The 19187-nt window shown below is 41.9% G+C and overlaps 1 protein-coding gene across 1 annotated transcript; it reads right to left on the bottom strand.

Annotated features, from left to right (window-relative positions):
* Positions 1 to 593: 593 nt before the first annotated feature.
* On the bottom strand, positions 594 to 18965 carry LOC117562761 (NLR family CARD domain-containing protein 3-like). The gene is made up of 7 exons (XM_034240642.1): positions 18513 to 18965; positions 18345 to 18444; positions 18000 to 18195; positions 17739 to 17912; positions 16908 to 17054; positions 2330 to 2379; positions 594 to 2244 (listed from the first exon to the last, which is right to left on the bottom strand). Exons 1-7 carry the CDS (start codon positions 18963 to 18965, stop codon positions 1700 to 1702), a joined length of 1665 nt encoding a protein of 554 aa, XP_034096533.1. The 3' UTR covers positions 594 to 1699.
* Between the last annotated feature and the right edge of the window lie 222 nt (positions 18966 to 19187).

Genomic DNA, 19187 nt, shown 5'->3' with positions numbered 1-19187 from the left:
AGACAGCATGATTATTGCACAGGTGTGCCTTAGGCTGGCCACAATAGAAGGCCACTCTGAAACGTGCAGTTTTGCATTTATTGGGGGGGTCTGGGGGGGGTCCGAAAACCAGTCAGTATCTGGTGTGAGGGGTAGGGTTAGGGTTAGGGGTAGGGGTAGGGTTAGGGTTAGGGGTAGGGTTAGGGTAATGTTGTGAATCGAGTGGCCCATGGTGGTGGGGTTATGGTATGGGCAGGCGTATGTTATGGACGACGAACACAGGCCACTCGATTCACAACATTACCCTAACCCTAATCCTAACCCTAATCCTACCCCAAAACCAGATGCTGGCTGGTTTTCGGACCCCCCTAATAAAGTAAAAATGCACGTTTCAGAGTGGCCTTTTATTGTGGCCAGCCTAAGGCACACCTGTGCAATAATCATGCTGTCTAATCAGCATCTTGATATGCCACACCTGTGAGGTGGGATGGATTATCTCGGCAAAGGAGAAGTGCTCACTATCACAGATTCTTTCAGATTTGTGAACAATATTTGAGAGAAATGGTTATTTTGTGTATCTAGAAAATGTTTTAGATCTTTGAGTTCATCTCATGAAAAATGGGAGCAAAAACAAAAGTGTTGCGTTTATATTTTTGTTCAGTGTAGTTTCGATGCTTTTATTTTGAAGGCATGTTTTGGGCACTGGGTGATCAGAGCACCTGGTGTAATTGTATATATTGGAGACAGGTGGAGGTGGGAGCACGAGTAGGCACACGGTTTTTTTATCAGGGTGTTTCAAGCTACACAAAGGAACGGCTTCAGGAAGAGAGAGATAGGAAACCTGTTCATTACTTTGTTATTGGAATAAAATGCACAAATGGAGGTTCTTGTCTGGACTTGGATGATCATTGCCCTGCGTAAGATCCACTAACCAGTGCCTCAGCGGTGTTTTAGTTCTATAGGATTTTGGCCGCTACACCCTTAGTGAAACTATAAAAGGCCTTAAACTCAATTGAACTCAATTTTGTATATACTGTGATTATGGAACAACATACAATATAATGCATTTTCATTGTGGGTTATACAAGAATATATTTGATTATATTAACTTTTGTTTTAATTATTCAACCTAATATGAAGACCTCAACACTTCTTAAAAAGTAATGACCATGTTTGCATGAGAGTAAAAAGCGAGCATTGAAATAAAAGCTGCACTCTGAGCCGCTCAGACTCTGCCGTGTAGGGCCACGTTATATTTTAAATATTCACAGGGAAGCCGGTCATTGAGCTCAAATGCATGCACGCTGTGGTTTGCACTTTATGTTCACGTTTGCACTTTAGACGTTATTATATGTTAGTTTGTTTCCATCATATATTACATTCTGCAGAAGTGGTTGAACTCGTCACTATGACCTGTTCTCAACGAGCCTCAGTAACCCTTTGCTGCTGCCATTCAAACTGAAGTGATGTCACGTGTTCACAAACTACAGGTGGTGGGAAGACTTTGGGATAAATGTAGGTTTTCCTGCAGTTTCAGAATAAAAGCCTCCGTGTGGAAATAAATCAGAATGGACTTCCTGTTGTTCTTCAACCTCTTTCTGAGTTTCATCTTAGCAAATACTGACTTTTGTTTTGAGAGTTTTCTTAAAATCTTACATTTCTGACTTCTTTTTGAGAAACTTTTATTTTCTGAAATCTCAACATTTAGATGTAGGGGGGGTCACTCCTGCAGAGAGCACAGAGACACTGAGGAACCAGACCAGAACCCAAACCCAGCATAGAGAGGTTCAGTGAATGTGGTTCTGAGGGTGTGGAGGTGGGTCAGTGTGTCTGAGGAGACTCTGTAGAAGGAGAGAGAGCCAGCAGGATGATCCAGATACACTGCTACTCTACGAGAGGAAGAGGAGGACGAGGAGATGAGTGTTTCTCTCTTATTGTGCCTGACAGAGTTAGAGTAACTAACACCAGCAGAGCACTCCAGACTCCAGGACTGATCATTCCCTCCAAACCCACAGTCCTCACTGTCTCCTCTCCTCCTGATTCCTCTGTAAGTCACTGATATAGAAACCCCTCCTCTCCACTCGACCTCCCAGTAACAGCAACCTGTCAGAGCTTCTCTGCACATCAGCTGAGGATCGGAGTCAAACCTCTCTGGATGATCAGGATATTTCTGCTTCTCCTCCACATATATCACCTTCCTGTTGTTGTCAGACAGTTTGAGGTTTTTGTTCACTGTGTTTGAGTCCGGTGTGAGTCCACAGAAATCTGATGAGAGACACAGCCGGTATTAAAGGTTATTAAAGTACCTGTGATGTCCCAGTGTGAAGATCATGATTAAAAACACACTTACACTTCCTGAGACCTCCTGGCCTCAAGAACCGGACTGCAGCAGGCTCCAGGCTGAAAGCAGAGGGGGGGTCAGTTAGTCTTTAAAGGATCTGATATGTCCACCTCAGTCTGCCTCCAGAAACATCTACAAACACTGAGGTGTCTCTTTCATGATGTCTATGATCTCCTCTCCAGGTGTTGATCAGGTGGGGGCATGCTTCCTGTGTGCATCAGGAAATATGGGTTTCTCTTTGGTTCACCGTGCGCTTCATATTTATCTTGTCTCTTGATTCCTGATTCCTGAATGTGTTTTATACTTTTCAGTTTGTTTTGTTGTGTAAGCCTGAATTTACAGCTGGGGGGGGGCTGCTGATATAATGATGATTATTCGTATTGTCCATCTATGACGCGCCGCAGCGATAGACTAGAGTAGAAAATACATCACATAACGTTAGCATTTCGAAAATGTTAGCGTGGCTTAATAATAGTGCGAAAAGACAGCGGTTGTCGCCGGACAAGGCAAGGCAAGGCAAGGCAATTTATTTGTATAGCACAATTCATGCAGTAATGCAATTCAAAGTGCTTTACAGGATCAAACAGAGCAAACACAATACATTGAGAAGAAATACAAAACACACAAAATAATTAATTAAAAGAAAGAAAACCATGTCTAACAGTTCAAAAATTAGAACATTTAAATTTGTAAAGCCATATTAAAAAGAACTGTTTTTAGACCTGATTTAAATGTTTCTAAAGTGCTAGCCATTCTCAGATGTTCTGGGAGTTTGTTCCATGCATTAGGAGCATAGAGAAGGCTGCTTTCCCACGCTTTGATCTCACCAATGGAACAGTGAGCTGGCCTGCGCCTGAAGACCTAAGGGGTCTGCTGGGTTCGTACCACTGAAGGAGGTCCTTGATATATTTGGGTCCTAGCCCGTTTAGTGCTTTATATGTGTGCATTAAAATCTTAAAGTCAATTCTCTCACTAACTGGAAGCCAATGCAGTGATCTCAGCACGGGAGTGATGTGATCCGTTTTCTTTGTCCGGGTTAAGATTCTGGCAGCAGCATTTTGAATTAGTTGGAGTTTACGGAGTGATTTTTTTGTGAGGCCTGTGAAGATGCTGTTGCAGTAGTCAAGCTTGCTAAAAACAAATGCATGGACACGTTTTTCAAGGTCTTGCTTCAACATAAGGTCTTTAATATGCGAGATATTTTTAAGATGGTAGTAGGCTGATCTGTTGATTGCCCTGATGTGGCTGTTAAAATTGAGGTCAGAGTCTAAAATTATACCTAAGTTTCTTGCTTGACTTTTCGGTTCGAGTAATAGTGATTCCAGGTGTGCAGAGACTTTAATTATTTCTTCTTTGGTTCCAAAAACAATTACTTCGGTTTTTTTTGTGTTGAGCTGTAAGAAATTACGGCACATCCAGTCATGTATTTGTTTTAGACATGTGATCAATAAATCAGTCGGACCGTATTCATCTATGGAAAGTGATATGTAGATTTGGGTGTCATCCGCGTAATTATGATAAGAAATGTTGTTATTTCTAATTATTTGAGCAAGTGGCAGCATGTACAAATTGAATATAAGGGGCCCGAGGATCGACCCCTGGGGAACTCCACAAGTCATTTTGGTTCTGTCTGATGTACAGCTACCAATTGAAACAAAATACTCTCGGTTTTCAACATATGATGTAAACCATTTTAGGACAGTGCCAGACAGACCCACCCATTTCTCTAGTCTTTCTATTAAAATGTTGTGATCTACGGTGTCAAACGCCGCACTGAGGTCTAATAGAACTAAAACTGTGGATTTCCCACAGTCGGTATTACAATGAATGTCATTTAAAATCTTTAATAAAACCGTCTCTGTGCTATGACGAGACCCAAAACCAGATTGGAAAGTGTCTAAAATGTTATTGGAGGTCAAAAAACTGTTAAGTTGAAGGTAGACAACCTTTTCAATTATTTTGCTTAAAAATGGTAAATTTGAAATTGGCCTGTAATTACTGATTATCAGTGTATCGAGTGTGTTCTTTTTTAGCAGTGGCTTAATAACTGCAGTTTTCAAGCCCTTAGGGAAGTCACCTGAATGGAGCGACATGTTCACAATCTGCAGTACATCTGAGGCAATATAGCAATAGACATTTTTAAAGAAGTTTGTCGGAAGACTATCAAGACTACATGTAGTTGTTTTTAGATGGAATATAACGTCTTCAAGTGTTTTATGGCTGACTGGAACAAATTCTGACATGTTTGCTTCATTAATTATTTGTCCTTGCAATGGGTCAAGACTCGGAATTGAGGAATTGATATCTTGCCTGATCTTTAAGATCTTTTCTGTGAAGAATAAAGCAAACTCATTGCATTTCTGAGTGGAGATTAGTTCAGGGGCTATTTCCATTCTGGGGTTAGTTAACCTATCAATAGTGGAAAATAATAAACGAGAGTTATTAATATTTTTGTTGATAAGATCAGAGAAAAATGATTGTCTAGCTTTCTTCAGTTCAAGACCGTAGGTGAATAGTTTTTCTTTGTAAATATCATGATGTATCTTGAGTTTTGTTTTCCGCCATCTGCGTTCAGCTTTCCGGCATTCTGTTTTTTGAAGTTTCACTGATGGTGAATTTCTCCATGGTGCTTTCTCTTTTCCAAATATTTTTTTAACTTTCACGGGCGCAATGGCGTCAATGATATTCGTCAGTTTTGCGTTAAATGTATCCACCAGATTACTAACAGGGTTTGGTGTGAGAGCCGGCGCGGCTAAAAAGGCTTGGATAAATGATGTACAGGTATTTTCATTGATATACCTTCTCAAAGTTACATCAGACCTAGCGTGGATCACATCAGCGACAGACATCTCAAAGGAGATACAGTAATGGTCAGAGAGAGCGACATCAGAAATAAACACTTTACAGATATCGAGACCTTTGGACATAAGTAAATCCAGTGTATGGCCTTTAGAATGAGTGGGCCCTGAGACATGCTGAGTCAGACCAAAATTATCCACATTATTCTATAGCATTTTTATCATTGGTGTTATCCACATGAATGTTAAAATCTCCAGCAATAATTAATGAGTTAAAATCAATACATATGACAGAAATCAGCTGTGTGAACTCATCTAGAATGTTTGCTGAGTATCGGGGGGGGCCTGTATATGGTTATTAATAAAACACGTGATGAAGATTTCAGTATTATTGCAAGATATTCAAAGTGGTGAATGTTCCAAACTATATTTGCTTGCAATTTAGAACATCCTTGTACAAGGAAGCCACTCCACCACCTTTCTTCTCGCCTCTGACCTCACTCATAAAGCTGTAATTAGGTGGTGCTGTTTCAATAAGAACTGCAGCACTATTGTTTGTATCTAGCCAAGTTTCAGTAAGAAACATAAAATCTACTTGCTGTTCTATTATAAGATCATTGATTAAAAATGACTTACCCGCTAAGGACCTAACATTAAGTAAGGCCAAATTAATTGTATTCTCTCCATTTTTAGCTGAGGAAGCCACTGTATCACCATCAGCACAGGGAGCTTTGACTATTTGTACAACTGGACTGATCACTCTCGCACCACGACAGTTGTTATTACAGCAAGGGCGTGACCGCCGGTCAGTGATTCTGACCGGGATGTTGCTCGGCATTAAAGTGGGAGCTGAAATACACACAGGTTGGGGTATAGTTGTAGGGGACCCACCAAGCCACAAGGGGGAGCTAGTGTGGTTTGTAGGGGAAACAGTGGCTTGAGATGACACCGCCGGAAAGGGGGGTGTGTGAACGTGGAGCGCGAAAAGTCAGGGAGACGTCTGAACAGCATGCTGCATGACAAGGATTCCCTCTCTCCTTCCCTTCTGGAAGATGGTGAGTGTACTCAGGGACGAAGAGTCATTTAACCAGCCGCCAGTAGGAGTCAGGCTTTACTTTCTTTTATACCCATAAAGAAAAAGTAAATCTGTTTACAGTTGTTTCATATGGATGTTGAGAGGTATCCATATATCTCTTCATGTTGCTCTCAAAGTGCACCAGATTGATGCTTTTAACTTCAATATTTAAAAAAAAATATTCCCGGGGGAGCTTGCCCCCGGACCCCCCTAGAGGGTGTCAGGTCAATCAATCAATCAATCAATGTTTATTTATATAGCCCAATATCACAAATGTTACATTTGTCTCAGTGGACTTCACAGTTTGTACAGAATATCAGTATGACAATACGACACCCTCTGTCCTCAGACCCTCTGTCCTTAGACCCTCTGTCCTTAGACCCTCTGTCCTCAGACTAGGGCTGCACGATATTGAAAAAAACGGACATTGCGGTTTTTTGTTCCCCTGCGATATATATTGTGGTTTTTTTAACCTGTTAAGCCCCAAGGTCCCGGCGGGTACTTTACTCTTTTTTTCACGACACTGTGTCTCAGGGGATCTTAATATTTAAGAACCTATTAATGTGTTATACCAGATTAACGGAAATAATCTCAGCTAACTGACGATACAAACCATTTTTACCAAAACAAAACACAAGCATCTAAATGACCCCTGAGCGAAAAATGCTAACGGACATTGGCACAGAACTCAAGATAAAAGATACCCTTATTACTTATCGTAGCTGCACATACAGTACAAGATATCTGATTAAAGCTGAGGTTCCACAGATTATTTAGGTATATAGTATCATCACTGAGTGATCCGAACTCGAACAGGGGAAGCAAACACAGTCATCACAACACCTCCCTTTACGTAGCTTCTAGGGGAGATGTCTCACCATAGCTGTCAATCTGATCAAAAGACGTGTTCAATGGCATTAAAACGAGAAAAAACGCGGCTGAATCGGTTAATCCATAGGTTTTTAACGTCTCTGTATACAACAATTATTTCATTTATAATCCATAATTCCATTTTTATGTAAAAATCGCAGAGCAAAAGTTAGCTGCTAATGGTAGTCACCAGAGTGGCTGCTGCTTCCGGTCTTGGCAATGCGACAGTCCAGCGCAGTCTAACACACACACATTACCAAATAAGGAGTGAGAGTGACGCGTAGCCAAAACCGGAAGCTGCATACACTCTGGTGGCTACCATTAGCAGCTAACTTTTGTGCTCCAATTTTTACATAAAAATGGAATTATGGATTATAAACAATTGCTTCAAAGCCACAGATACATTATCAACCTATGGATCAACCGATTCAGCCGCGTTTTTTCTCGTTTTAATGCCATTGAACACGTCTTTTGATCAGATTGACAGCTACGGTGAGACGATCTCCCTAGAAGCTCCGTAAAAGGTACGTGTTGGGATGTCTGTGTTTGCTTCCCCTGTCGCGAGATCGGATCGCTTAGATACTATACTTAAATAATCTGTGGAGTCTCAGCTTCCATCGGATATATTGTATGTGCAGTTTCGATAAGTAATAAGGGTATCTTTATTTTGAATTCTGTGCTAAAGTGCGTCAGCATAAAAAAATAAAAAAGAATAAAACCGCACGTCCCTGCGGTGTGAATATACGCATGCGCATATCGCGGTTATCGCCATGACACGGTTTATCGTTCAGCCCTACATCAGACCCAGAGATGGGGTCGTTACTAAAAAAAAGTAATATATTACACATTACATATTACTTTTAAAAAAAAAGTAATATATTACACTACTTCGTTACTCTCTAGATAAAGTAACTTGTTACTTTACTCGTTACTTTACTCGTTACTTTACTCGCAGGGCCGGCCCGCCCCTACAGGCAGATCACGCAGACTGCGGCGCACCTACAGTGTAAGCGCGCTACAGTTTTGCCTCTGCGAGACTCCACTTGCACCCCCAATTACTATTGCATTAAGGAAGACATAACACAAGTCTTTCTTTTTATATGCTCTAAAATAGGCTACCAGCCACACAACAAGTTAACAGTCTGTGAAACGTCAAGACACTAATTAATGAAACCAGTTCAAGACGCATTATTCTTATCATTCTTTATGAGCGCAGTAACGGTAAGGTATCTAATTACTTATTTATTTAGTATTCCATAACTTAGTAACAGAGATGGTCAAACTAAAGTGGTAGAGACATGGCAGAATTCCTACAATGAAGCGGGACATTGAACTGTTCACCCGTGAGAGGGCGATCAACAAAAGAGAGCGAGCGGCCCCGTTGAGGGAGTTTACAGATGAAAAGACTCAGCCATATTTATGCAGCACTGCACGTGGAGATGTGGTCTCGCAAATCGCGCAGATTACATAGGCCTACATGTATATACCACCATAGACTGTAAACCTGCGGCGGAAACCCCTCTTGTCTGTCAGTGAGTGTGATTATTTTATAAAAGTAACGAAGTCATGCGTGGCGGCAGGGTGGGAATTTCACGACGGCCACGACGGCCATGGCCGTCGTTGCCCCGCACTTTGGCCGTGATGCCCTGTGAAAAAAAATGCAATTCACGGCCAAAGTGGCCTTTGTGCCCCTGTCAAAAGTTCCAGTGTAAACAATGCTAGTAAAGTCATATTAGTGCGCGCAGTAGGATAGTCCCGTGTCTGTGGATCAGAGCGATTGCTCTGCTGTGATTGTTCCGTCAGAAATGCCTGTAGGGGCCCGACAGCCTCCTCCTCAGCCGCGGGAGCAAGACAAGCACAGGTAAGCAAGCGGACCAAGCTGTTTTGATATGATTTAACTGAAGTATGTGGTAGTATTTGAAAGGACTTAACATTTACGTGTTTATAGAAAGTACTATTGATAGGTAATTACCATTGTATTAGCCTATTTAAAGTCGACTCGTTACATTTTGTCATGAAAACTAGCGATAGCTAGCTAGTTTGGATAGCGCTAACGTCTTCCCTTCAAGGGGTCTACATCTAGTGTTGCTTCTACAAGCTAGCAGATAGCTGTCACCTTTGAATCTAGTATTTTTCTTGCTAAGCGGTTTTGATATAATACATGACTGACTTATGTGGTTTATGGCTGAACTTAACGTATACCTTTAAGAAACACTATTGCTATTCAGCCATTTGTAAAACGACTGGTGTTGACGTTAGTGCTACACTTTTCAGTCATATTGATTGACCAGCGTAATTTAACCAAACGGCCTTTGTGCCCTGTCATGTGGCCTTTGTGCCCTTAAAAAAAATGTGAATGGGAAGGCCAAATGGCCTTGCCCCTAAAATGATGAAATTCCAAGCCTGGTGGCGGGGCAATGTTAGTAACTGTAGTGTAATTACTAAATTATTAAAGTAACGCGCTACACTACTCGTTACCGGCAAAGTAATATTATTACTGTAACGCGTTACTTTGTAACGCGACTCTGCTCAGACCCTCACATCGTACAAGGAAACACTTCCAGAGAAAACCCAGAGTTTAAAGGGGAACATGGAATAACCTCAGGGAGAGCAACAGAGGAGGGATCCCTCTCCCAGGACGGACAGACGTGCAATAGATGCCGTGTGTAAATTGAAAAGATAATACATTTGCAACATAGGTAGTCCAAATGTTTGGAAATGCATGTGTCTATAATAGGAAGATGAATCAGGAGGTCCACTCCCCACTTATACAAATAGCACTTTACCACTGCACCCCCTCTAATCTCAGATGCACCCTGAGTTTAAGTACAGTGAGCCTTTCTAAAATATACAGTAAAGAGACAAACACACCAGCATTACAGGATGTACTATGACTTTGAGCCAAATACTTGTTTTTGGGCTGTATAAATAAATTGACTTGAAACAGTTGCTGATTTAGAGTACTGGCACCTTTTTTATTCCAATTCAAGCACTGGGTGGAAGATTTATAACCCTCGACCTGAAAGAACTGCTTAAGTTCTTGGGAACAGAGGATGGGTTCAGTCTGAGTGTCGCCCTGCTACGGTCGCCACGAACCAGAAGGCAACTGGAGTGCACCGATAGAGCGGTCAGTTCGCATACTCTCTTGGCAGAAGTCAAAGCAAGCAGCAAAGCTGTTTCTCTTTGCTTCTCTCTTTTTTCTTTTAATGATAGCGCCTTCAGGGAGGAGAGCTCCAGAGGCTCAACGGTTCTGTAACCAAAGCCTCGAGCACCAATGGCAGTTCCCATTGCGGGGTGGAGACATGCACCACTGGGCGCTGTCTCCCGATCTCCTGCAAAAAACGCTTCATAAGCAGTTGGCTAAAGACTGGTCTGCCGCCAAATCCCTCATGACAGGACGAGATGGCTGCTGCATACACCTTGACTTTGGCATGAGCAAGCCCCTTGTCCACCAGTAGCTGTAAATAGGATAGAATAGAGCCCAATGTACCGGACAGCCTGCAAACTGCCTGAAGCAGGGACGTCTGTCTGTTCTCTGAGTGGCACGTAGCCTGCCCTCTTTCTCGATGGAGGCGTACACCTCTGTCTCGATGGGGGCGTACACCTCGCTCTTGATGGGGGCGTACCCCTCGCTCTCGATGGGGCGTACCCCTCGCTCTCGATGGGGCGTACCCATAGACTATATATATATAAATGGACGTAGGGTCCGTGACGTCACCCATAGGATTCTGCAGAGTTGCCGTGAAGCCCTTAGTAGGCGGAGTCGGCCACTAACGGCTCAACAGTGACGTTAGAGTTCAACTCCCGCCTGCTCCAAATAAGGGCAAAGAGGCGGAGCCGAGGCGGGACCTCCTGCCACCGAGCTGGAAGTTCCAGAGCTAGCTGAAGCTACCAAGCTAAGCTAACATGCTCCCGATCTGCACGCTGCCGTCGCATTTTACGTTTCTAAGGTAAGCGGACATGAAACTATACAGCAAAACTATAAATAATAATCTAAGTTATTGAGTTTTTAGCATAATACTTCAGAATCTTAAAACCCCTTAACGTTTGTATGCAATTGTGCTAAATTCAACACTGGAATCAAGCAAATATTAATATGTTTGCATGACATTAGTTATTTATATTTTGATATCACTGAACTATACGTTTAATACATTTAAGTCCAGCTAAGGTACATGTGATGGTAGCTAGTTAGTGCTCTTACCTGTGAGGCCTCCTCCAAACAGCATAATAACCAGACTGTATCATTAAAACTAAGTACCAGTTATAGATCCTTGACTTTAGACAAACAATTCAAAAGACAAAATGTATTTAAAGACCAATCTTTATTTGAATGTGCCTCTTAACCTGAGATATTAGTTATACAGTAATAGTATTGACAATCTAAAAAAACTGAGCAACTCAACAGTCAACTTTATGTTTCTTATTGTCTAAAGCATTTATTATTTTCATTTTCCCCCTCTCATATTCAGTGTGGACGGATTGAGACAGCATGGTGTCCAGAGAGCTGCAGAGACTTCAGGGAGAAACCTCTGTGTGATGGACGTCCTGTCTGTTGGTTTGGAGAGGACTGAGGGTCTTTCCTCTGCGAGGAGGACCAGGCCTGATGGAGGAGCCCATGCTGGGCAAAGCTGATACCAACTGCACAGGCCTAGTCGGTCACTTTATTTGACTAAATGTGTTTACTTATACATTTAATAGGTTTACACCTTCTGTCCATATGTGCTTTTTATTTAAAACATTTGATTAACTTTTAGTTCACATTTCAATAAATTGTATTTGTATTTCCACTCCTTTTGTCCATTATTCTTACTGAAAATAATAGATTACACATTCACATCTGATTGAAGATTGGCCCCATTTATTTGTGACGTTGCAAACTCTGCGGTACAAGGCACAAGTGATGTGAAGCTCATAAAGCGAGGCAAATAGAAATAATCAGCTGATGGAGTGTAGATGTGGAAATAGCTGCATTCGATCAGCTGACTGTTTTTACAATAAAAGTAGTTTCTTAGTGAATGTCCTGTACTGGTCTTAAAATCTCATAACATCAGCTTTTAATGTTCCTCTTGGATGTTCTTCTTGACCCTCAGAGAAGGAGAAAATGTCCTGTCTTTCAGGCATGTCCTTTCCTAACAAAAATGACAGGAAACATAAAACATATTATTGCAGAACAAGTGTGTTATTTATGAAAGTGGTGTGTTTGTGTGTTTAGGGGCTGTAGATATCATTATTTTGTAATTGTAATTTTTTTTTTTTTTAACAGTGAGCTACAAAGACAATCAGATTATGAATGAACAGTATGAAGCTCATCAACATTGAAATATATGTTATTATCAAAATAATATTGAACTGTTATCAAAACGTAGTGCAACTGTAGAAGCTTGCTCTGTTGTCTCACTGAAAGGATAACTTTTACCACGTTTTTTACAGACAATATTGAGAGATAAATAGTAGCAGTTCTCACTATGTGTTAAATATCTTTGCCTTCAATACATTAAATTAGAAAGCTGACAAAGTCATATTGCTAAATATCTAAATGTAACTTTTTGCATGGAAAAACCCCTCAACTTAACTGATGTGTAGGTGATCTAGTATTTAGTATTGTTTAATGGAATGTATATCAGTGTATTCAAGTCAATACTTCATTCATTTAAACCAATATCTTTCTTGATTCTTTGTACAGTATGAAAAAAAGAGTCTTTGTACCTGTGCTGAAGTTCACTGCTGTGAGGAGTCTAGTTCAGTCTCTCACTCTCTGGTCCAGCCTGTCTGCATCACCTGGACACCTTAAACAAACAGATATATATGTAAAGTACCATGTGTACAAACAATATAACTGATTCTCTTCTGTTGAACATGTTGGATTGTGTATTGTCCGAGTCAGGGGCCTTTTTATTTTACTGTAACTTTGGAAGTTGTGTTACCAATGCTTACTGTTTATTTGATACCCATTTGGTAATGCAATTAATAAAAACAACAAGGTTTGGGTTCGTTCTTCAGATGACTGTGACATTAACGTGTAAGCTCAATAATGAACTCCAGCTCAACCAACCATATTGTAATATCTAAGTAATCATCTTGAAATATGACATTAATAATTGTAATATACACACATCTTATTGTGAGGTTGATTTCACATACACTACTTCGACATTAGCTTGTCTACATACTTGAGCATAGCCAATTTAAATTAACCTTAGATGCATACAGTTCTACCTACATAATACAATATCTCTAAGTTACAAGGATGTAACCTTATTTTATCAACCTCAAACAGAAGCCGTTTGTTCAACAGTATTATCCCACTTAACGCTTAACACTTGTCTATTTCGTTTTAACCTTTATATATACAGTCTATGATTTTAACTTGGAGGCTACGATTAGCATCGTTAGCACCGATGTAGCTACCACTAGCTTACATGCTAACCCAAGCCTTACCATTCATTACGTAGCCGATTAAAATCATTAACACATAAATAAAGCACTCGAATTTCACTTACCGCATTCATGCACCGTCTGTTTTAACCGCAGAGCGAGTCACAATAGTCCGATATATAAGCATGAAGAACAAACAACCACGGCCGGCTACAAGTTGTGTTTCCTGGATGAGCTGAGCAGGCAGAGTCCCTGTAGCTAGCTTCACGGAGCAGCTAGCAGAGAGACAAGAAGCTAACAGCGGCAGGCACTTGACAGAGCCGTCACTCAATGTGACCACGCCCTAATTTATGCACAAACTTTAAGACCTAATATAAATAAAAGGGTCGCGTTAGAAAACAATTCACTCACAGATCCATAATCATGAAGGTGGAATCTAACTATATCGATAATAAAAATGTATGGAGCCTGTAGAGGAAACTTCTGTGTAGCTATGCAGTGGGAGTCACCGACTCAGGAAGGAGACACGGGAAGAGCAGTAGCTTTGATGTCAAACACATGATGGTTTATTTGGAGTTAACGGCCGGAGGATTCACATCACAAGTCCAAGAGTCAGAGGTTCTGACTTCACGGTAGAGTTGCCACGTCAATTCTGAAGAACTCTACCCCAGACCCATGTATTTAGCTAGTTCAGAGAGCATCATCAACATGCTGCATAACAAGATAGAATGATAACACCTCTATCAGCTGACGCCAACAGGCAGGAACAGGGAGACAAAACACTGAGAGCACAGCAGCCAAGGTTACAGGTGCCTGTGCTCAGTCAGGACAGTATGAACTGATACACTGGGTCAAAGTTATGGGCCTTGGAAAATATTCCACAACAGAGCCAGGGGTAGAAAACATGTTTTTTTTCTGCTGTAAACTTGGGCATTTTAACATGGGGGTCTATGGACATTGCTCCTTTCTGCAGCCATCGCCTATCGGCCAATATATGAACTGCAATGTGTGGCACTTCCGTATTGGCTTCCCGGCTCTACCCCATGGATGTATAATAAGAACTGGATACAGCATGGGAGGCGGGGCCTCATTAATTCCTATGAGAGTTGCTCATTAGCCTATGATGATAAAATGGCCCAACTTTTGAGAGAGTGAAACGTCACAGATTACCCGGCATGCCTGAGAAGTACCCGTATGTGCGCTCATAGCGCATGCGCAACTTTAACCAAAATGCTCGTTCACATCAAACACGTCAATTTGCGTACACGTAACAGCTCCGCTCGTTCATGACGGCATGGTAATGGATTGTTGTTATCATGGATTTGATATTAACGAGGCGGCAGTTAGCAGCTAGCGGCTAGCTAGTAATGATGCTAATGTACACATCAATCGTTATGTACTTATATTACGTTGTAAATTAGGATCTAGTGATATCCAAGCAACAGAGCTTAATTTAGCATGAAATAATTATTGCACTGTATATATATATATACACACAGTGCAATAAGCTTCTTAGTGCAATAATAAGCTACAGGGACGTTAATCTAACGTCGGTAATATTAACTTTATTTAATACAACATTTACGGTACAAGATTTAATCATACAGCCCATGTAATATAATATTTTACAAATGATGAATTACAGCAAACATGTGCAATATATCCATTATTACAGCTCCGTGGGCTGGCAGTAAGGCGATATGGGTCCGTTGTTATTGTGCATCCATGGGTAAAGATAAACGCATGTGGCATGTAGTGCTGAACACGTAACATGAACGTGCAGGGGGGCGCGGTCCCGTGGGTTAGATGCGCATTCATAATGCAGAGGGAAATAACTCTCAGAATAACGTTATTAGCACATTTTTACAACTTGAGGAACGAATGTTTTAATAAGGGCTATAGAAGTGTTCATACTGGGTAGTTTATTTAGTTTAAAAAAAAGTATCCAACGATTTACACACCACTCTTTCCCCATGTAAGTCAATGGGAAAAAGTGTTTCCGGGCCTGGCAACCAAACGGATGTGCAGTACCGCCGTTTGGCCACCACGAATATTTTCATCTGAGTCCGGCACACTTCCTGGGAGCTTGCTCTACCCCACAGTTTGCCGCTTGGGCGTACCCCTTGCTCTCGATGGGGCGTACACCTCGCTCTCGATGGGGGCTGCATCAAGCAAAAATCCCCAGCTACCCCACCTGCTGGTGAGGTATTAGACTGCTCTTCTTCCAATTGACCGCAAACCCCAACGTGTGTTAAATGTCTTTTTCAATGCACACACAAAAACATATCATTTTAAAAATGTAAAAAAGTTTCACAAATATATATTTCTGATCCACAGTCAAATAGTTACATCAAAAACATATTTGAGTGTTGTTACATTTATATAAAAAACGCTTTCTGTGTGAATCTCTCAGCATTTGAGGGGCCCAGACTCTCACCCCCCGGTCTCCGCAAACCGCATAGATGTTATGCTACGTTGCAAACGCATTAAACACACCCTCGAGGGGACACACGCATGTGATTGGCTTAAAATGAAGCAGACACTCGTCTCCTGAAAAAAATTCTCAATAATCCAGAGATTCACACACAGAAAGCATTTTTATATACATGTAACAACAGTCAAATATGTTTTTGATCGGAAATATATTTGTGAAACTCCTTTACATTTATGAAATGATACGTTTTTGTATGTGCATTCAAATATGTGTGTGGATGGAGAAATGTATATATAAATCCGGAATTACATTTGTGTTTCCTTCTGTGTGCATTTATTTATTTGTGAGACTGATCTGATACCATAGGTGGCGCCCGCCTGTTACATATTTCTGGCTCAATATGTTTTTAGAAAGATGGTGATTCCACCGTGGAAACCATGGATGTAATGAAACGGGCAACATGTCCTCCACGATGTTTGCTGCGCCTGTTTAACTCTGCTTTTTCTGTCCTCCCGTTATGCAGAAAGTTAAAGACCTTAACGTAACGCAGGTCACGAGATCATTTTGTGCTTAGCATCAATAAAGTACTATCTTCTCTTATCTAATGTAATTACTGCTGAACCAACAGTAACGCGTTACAGACAAATGTAATCTGATTACTGTAACACGTTACTCCCAACACTGAAACTAATAAATCATTATTTTCATTGCAGACGAGGTTCTTCTGATTGGCCGTTTGCTAGGACTCAGAATAAAACATCTGGAAATGAATCAGTTTATTTATTCATGATGTCACTTCCTGTGCTAAATCTGTGTGAACATTGAAACCCCCCCACTCTGTTTCTGTTGGTGGTTCCACGATGAACATTGACCCACTGAGGGGGGGGTCTCCTCTCAGTTGTGGAACATTTGTGTTTGATGCTTACAGCTGACGGCAGACAGTGTGAAGAGTCAGGGTCTATCAGCTCTGGGTGTTTCAGGTCATAGGAGCCAGTTTCTACCTCCTCTATCAGACTGAGTGCCTCTCCATACCTGAGCGTGTCCAGTCCAGCAGACAGCAGCCTCCCCCCTGAGGCTCCTGGATGATTGTAGCTCAGGTCCAGCTCTCTCACATGGGAGTAGTTTAAAGCGGAGACCAGAGCATCACAGCCTTCCTCTGTGATCAGACAGCCTGACAGCCTGCAGACACACAAACAAGCCGTCAGATCATCTGAGGGTCCAGGATAAAAAATACACATGCGTCAATCGCGTTAAAATAATTAGTGGCGTTAATTGTTTTTTGCGTTAACACGTTATTAACGCGTTAACTTGACAGCCCTGATATATATATCTCAAACAGAAGTATATGTGTTAATAAGCCCAATTTACAAATAAATTCAGTCAATAAAAGTTGAAAACATTTTTAACAAATCTTAGCCCAGCCCATTAACTTATTTGCTTTACAAACCCTTCCTATTTCTCCTTATTATAAACAATCTGAGAGTTCTGTGTTAACGGATGAGCCGACAACAACGTAAATGAAACCCTCTGGAGAGCTGGATGTAGGCTGTGTTTTTCATAAAGCATAATAAAGTATCAAGATTAATTTACCTACATTTGATTGATCTTTGAGGCAATACACCTCACCTCTAGTGAGGGGCCCAGCCCTTTGGAGATTTATCTGTGCGTGGTGCACAAGAGGGGATGTTTTTTAACTTTAAAGAAGTTTGTGCCAATAACCACTTTGTGAATTGTGACAGATATATTGTGTCGCCTTTCACTTAAATTATGTTTTTGATTATGGTATTCCCACACCACAACAGCATGGCTGATGTTGGTATTGACTTTTATTGCTGGCTGAGTCAAACTGTACTGGTCTCTGACCTGAGAGTCTTCAGTTCACAGTGTGGACTCTTCAGTCCAGCAGAAAGCTTCTTCACTCCTGAATCCTGCAGGTCGTTGTTACTCAGGTCCAGATCTCTCAGACTAGAGGACTGGGAGCTGAGGACTGAGGACAGAGCTTCACAGCTTCTCTCTGACAGGTTACAGACACTCAGCCTGAGGAGACGATGAGGACAACAGTTATTCAGAGGACAGCAGTGTATTAATAACTGATTCACTAAATCAAATGATCTCTGTACTTACAGAGCTTTCCTGGAGGCTTTGACCACTGGCAGCAGCCTCAGAAGAGCCTCCTCTGAAGCAGAGTATTTCTTCAGATCAAACACGTCCAGATCTTCTCCTGATGACAGTAAGATGAAGACCAGAGCTGACCACTGAGCAGGAGACAGATTCTCTGTGGAGAGACTTCCTGAACTCAGGTACTGTTGGATCTGCTTCACTAGAGAACGATCTTCAGTTCATTCAGACAGTGGACACAGGTTGATGCTTCTCTCTGCGACAGATCCTCTCCATCTTCTTCTTGATGTACCGGGGGGGACTGTTTTCCTGGTTGAGCTCTGAGGCCACTTCCTGTCTGTGTCAGCAGACCTCGTAGGAGTTTCTGATGGTCTGCAGTGAAGACCAGGAAGAAGCGCAGGAACAAGTCCAGGTGTCCGTTTGGACTCTGTAAGGCCTGGTCCACAGCACTCTGGTAGAGATGTGTAGTTTAGGTTTGGGTCTGAACTTTAGCAGCCTGGAGGTTGTTGGTTCTTCTGCCAGCAGGTTGACTCCAGAGGTGATGAAGGTCAGATGGACATGAAGAGCAGCCAGAAACTCCTGAACGCTCAGATGGACGAAGCAGAACACCTTGTCCTGGTACAGTCCTCTCTCCTCTCTAAAGACCTGTGTGAACACTCCTGAGTACACTGAGGCTGCTCTGATATCGATGCTACACTCTGTCAGGTCGGACTCATAGAAGATCAGGTTGCCTTTCTGCAGCTGCTCAAAAGCCAGTTTCCCCAGAGACTCCATCATCTTCTTGCTCTCTGGACTCCAGTGTGGATCCGTCTCAGCTCCTCCATCATACTTGATGTTCTTCACTTTGGACTGAACCACCAGGAAGTGGATGTACATCTCAGTCAGGGTCTTGGGCAGCTCTCCCTCTCTGGTTTTCAACACCTCCTCCAGAACTGAAGCAGAGATCCAGCAGAAGACTGGGATGTGGCACATGATGTGGAGGCTTCGTGAGGTCTTGATGTGGGAGATGATGGTGCCGGCCTGCTCCTGATCTCTGAAGTCTCTTCCTGAAGTACTCCTCCTTCTGTGGGGTCAGTGAACCCTCGGACCTCTGTTCACCATGTCCACACACTCAGGAGGGATCTGATTGGCTGCTGCAGTTCGTGTGGTTATCCAAAAGCGAGCAGAGGGAAGCAGCTTCCCCCTGTGAGGTTT

The sequence above is a fragment of the Gymnodraco acuticeps genome, unplaced genomic scaffold (genome assembly GCF_902827175.1).
Source record: "Gymnodraco acuticeps unplaced genomic scaffold, fGymAcu1.1, whole genome shotgun sequence".
In the NCBI taxonomy this organism is placed as follows: Eukaryota; Metazoa; Chordata; class Actinopteri; order Perciformes; family Bathydraconidae; genus Gymnodraco; species Gymnodraco acuticeps.
The sequence above is the reverse complement of the archived record's forward strand: the minus strand, read 5'-3'. Positions and strand labels throughout refer to the sequence as shown.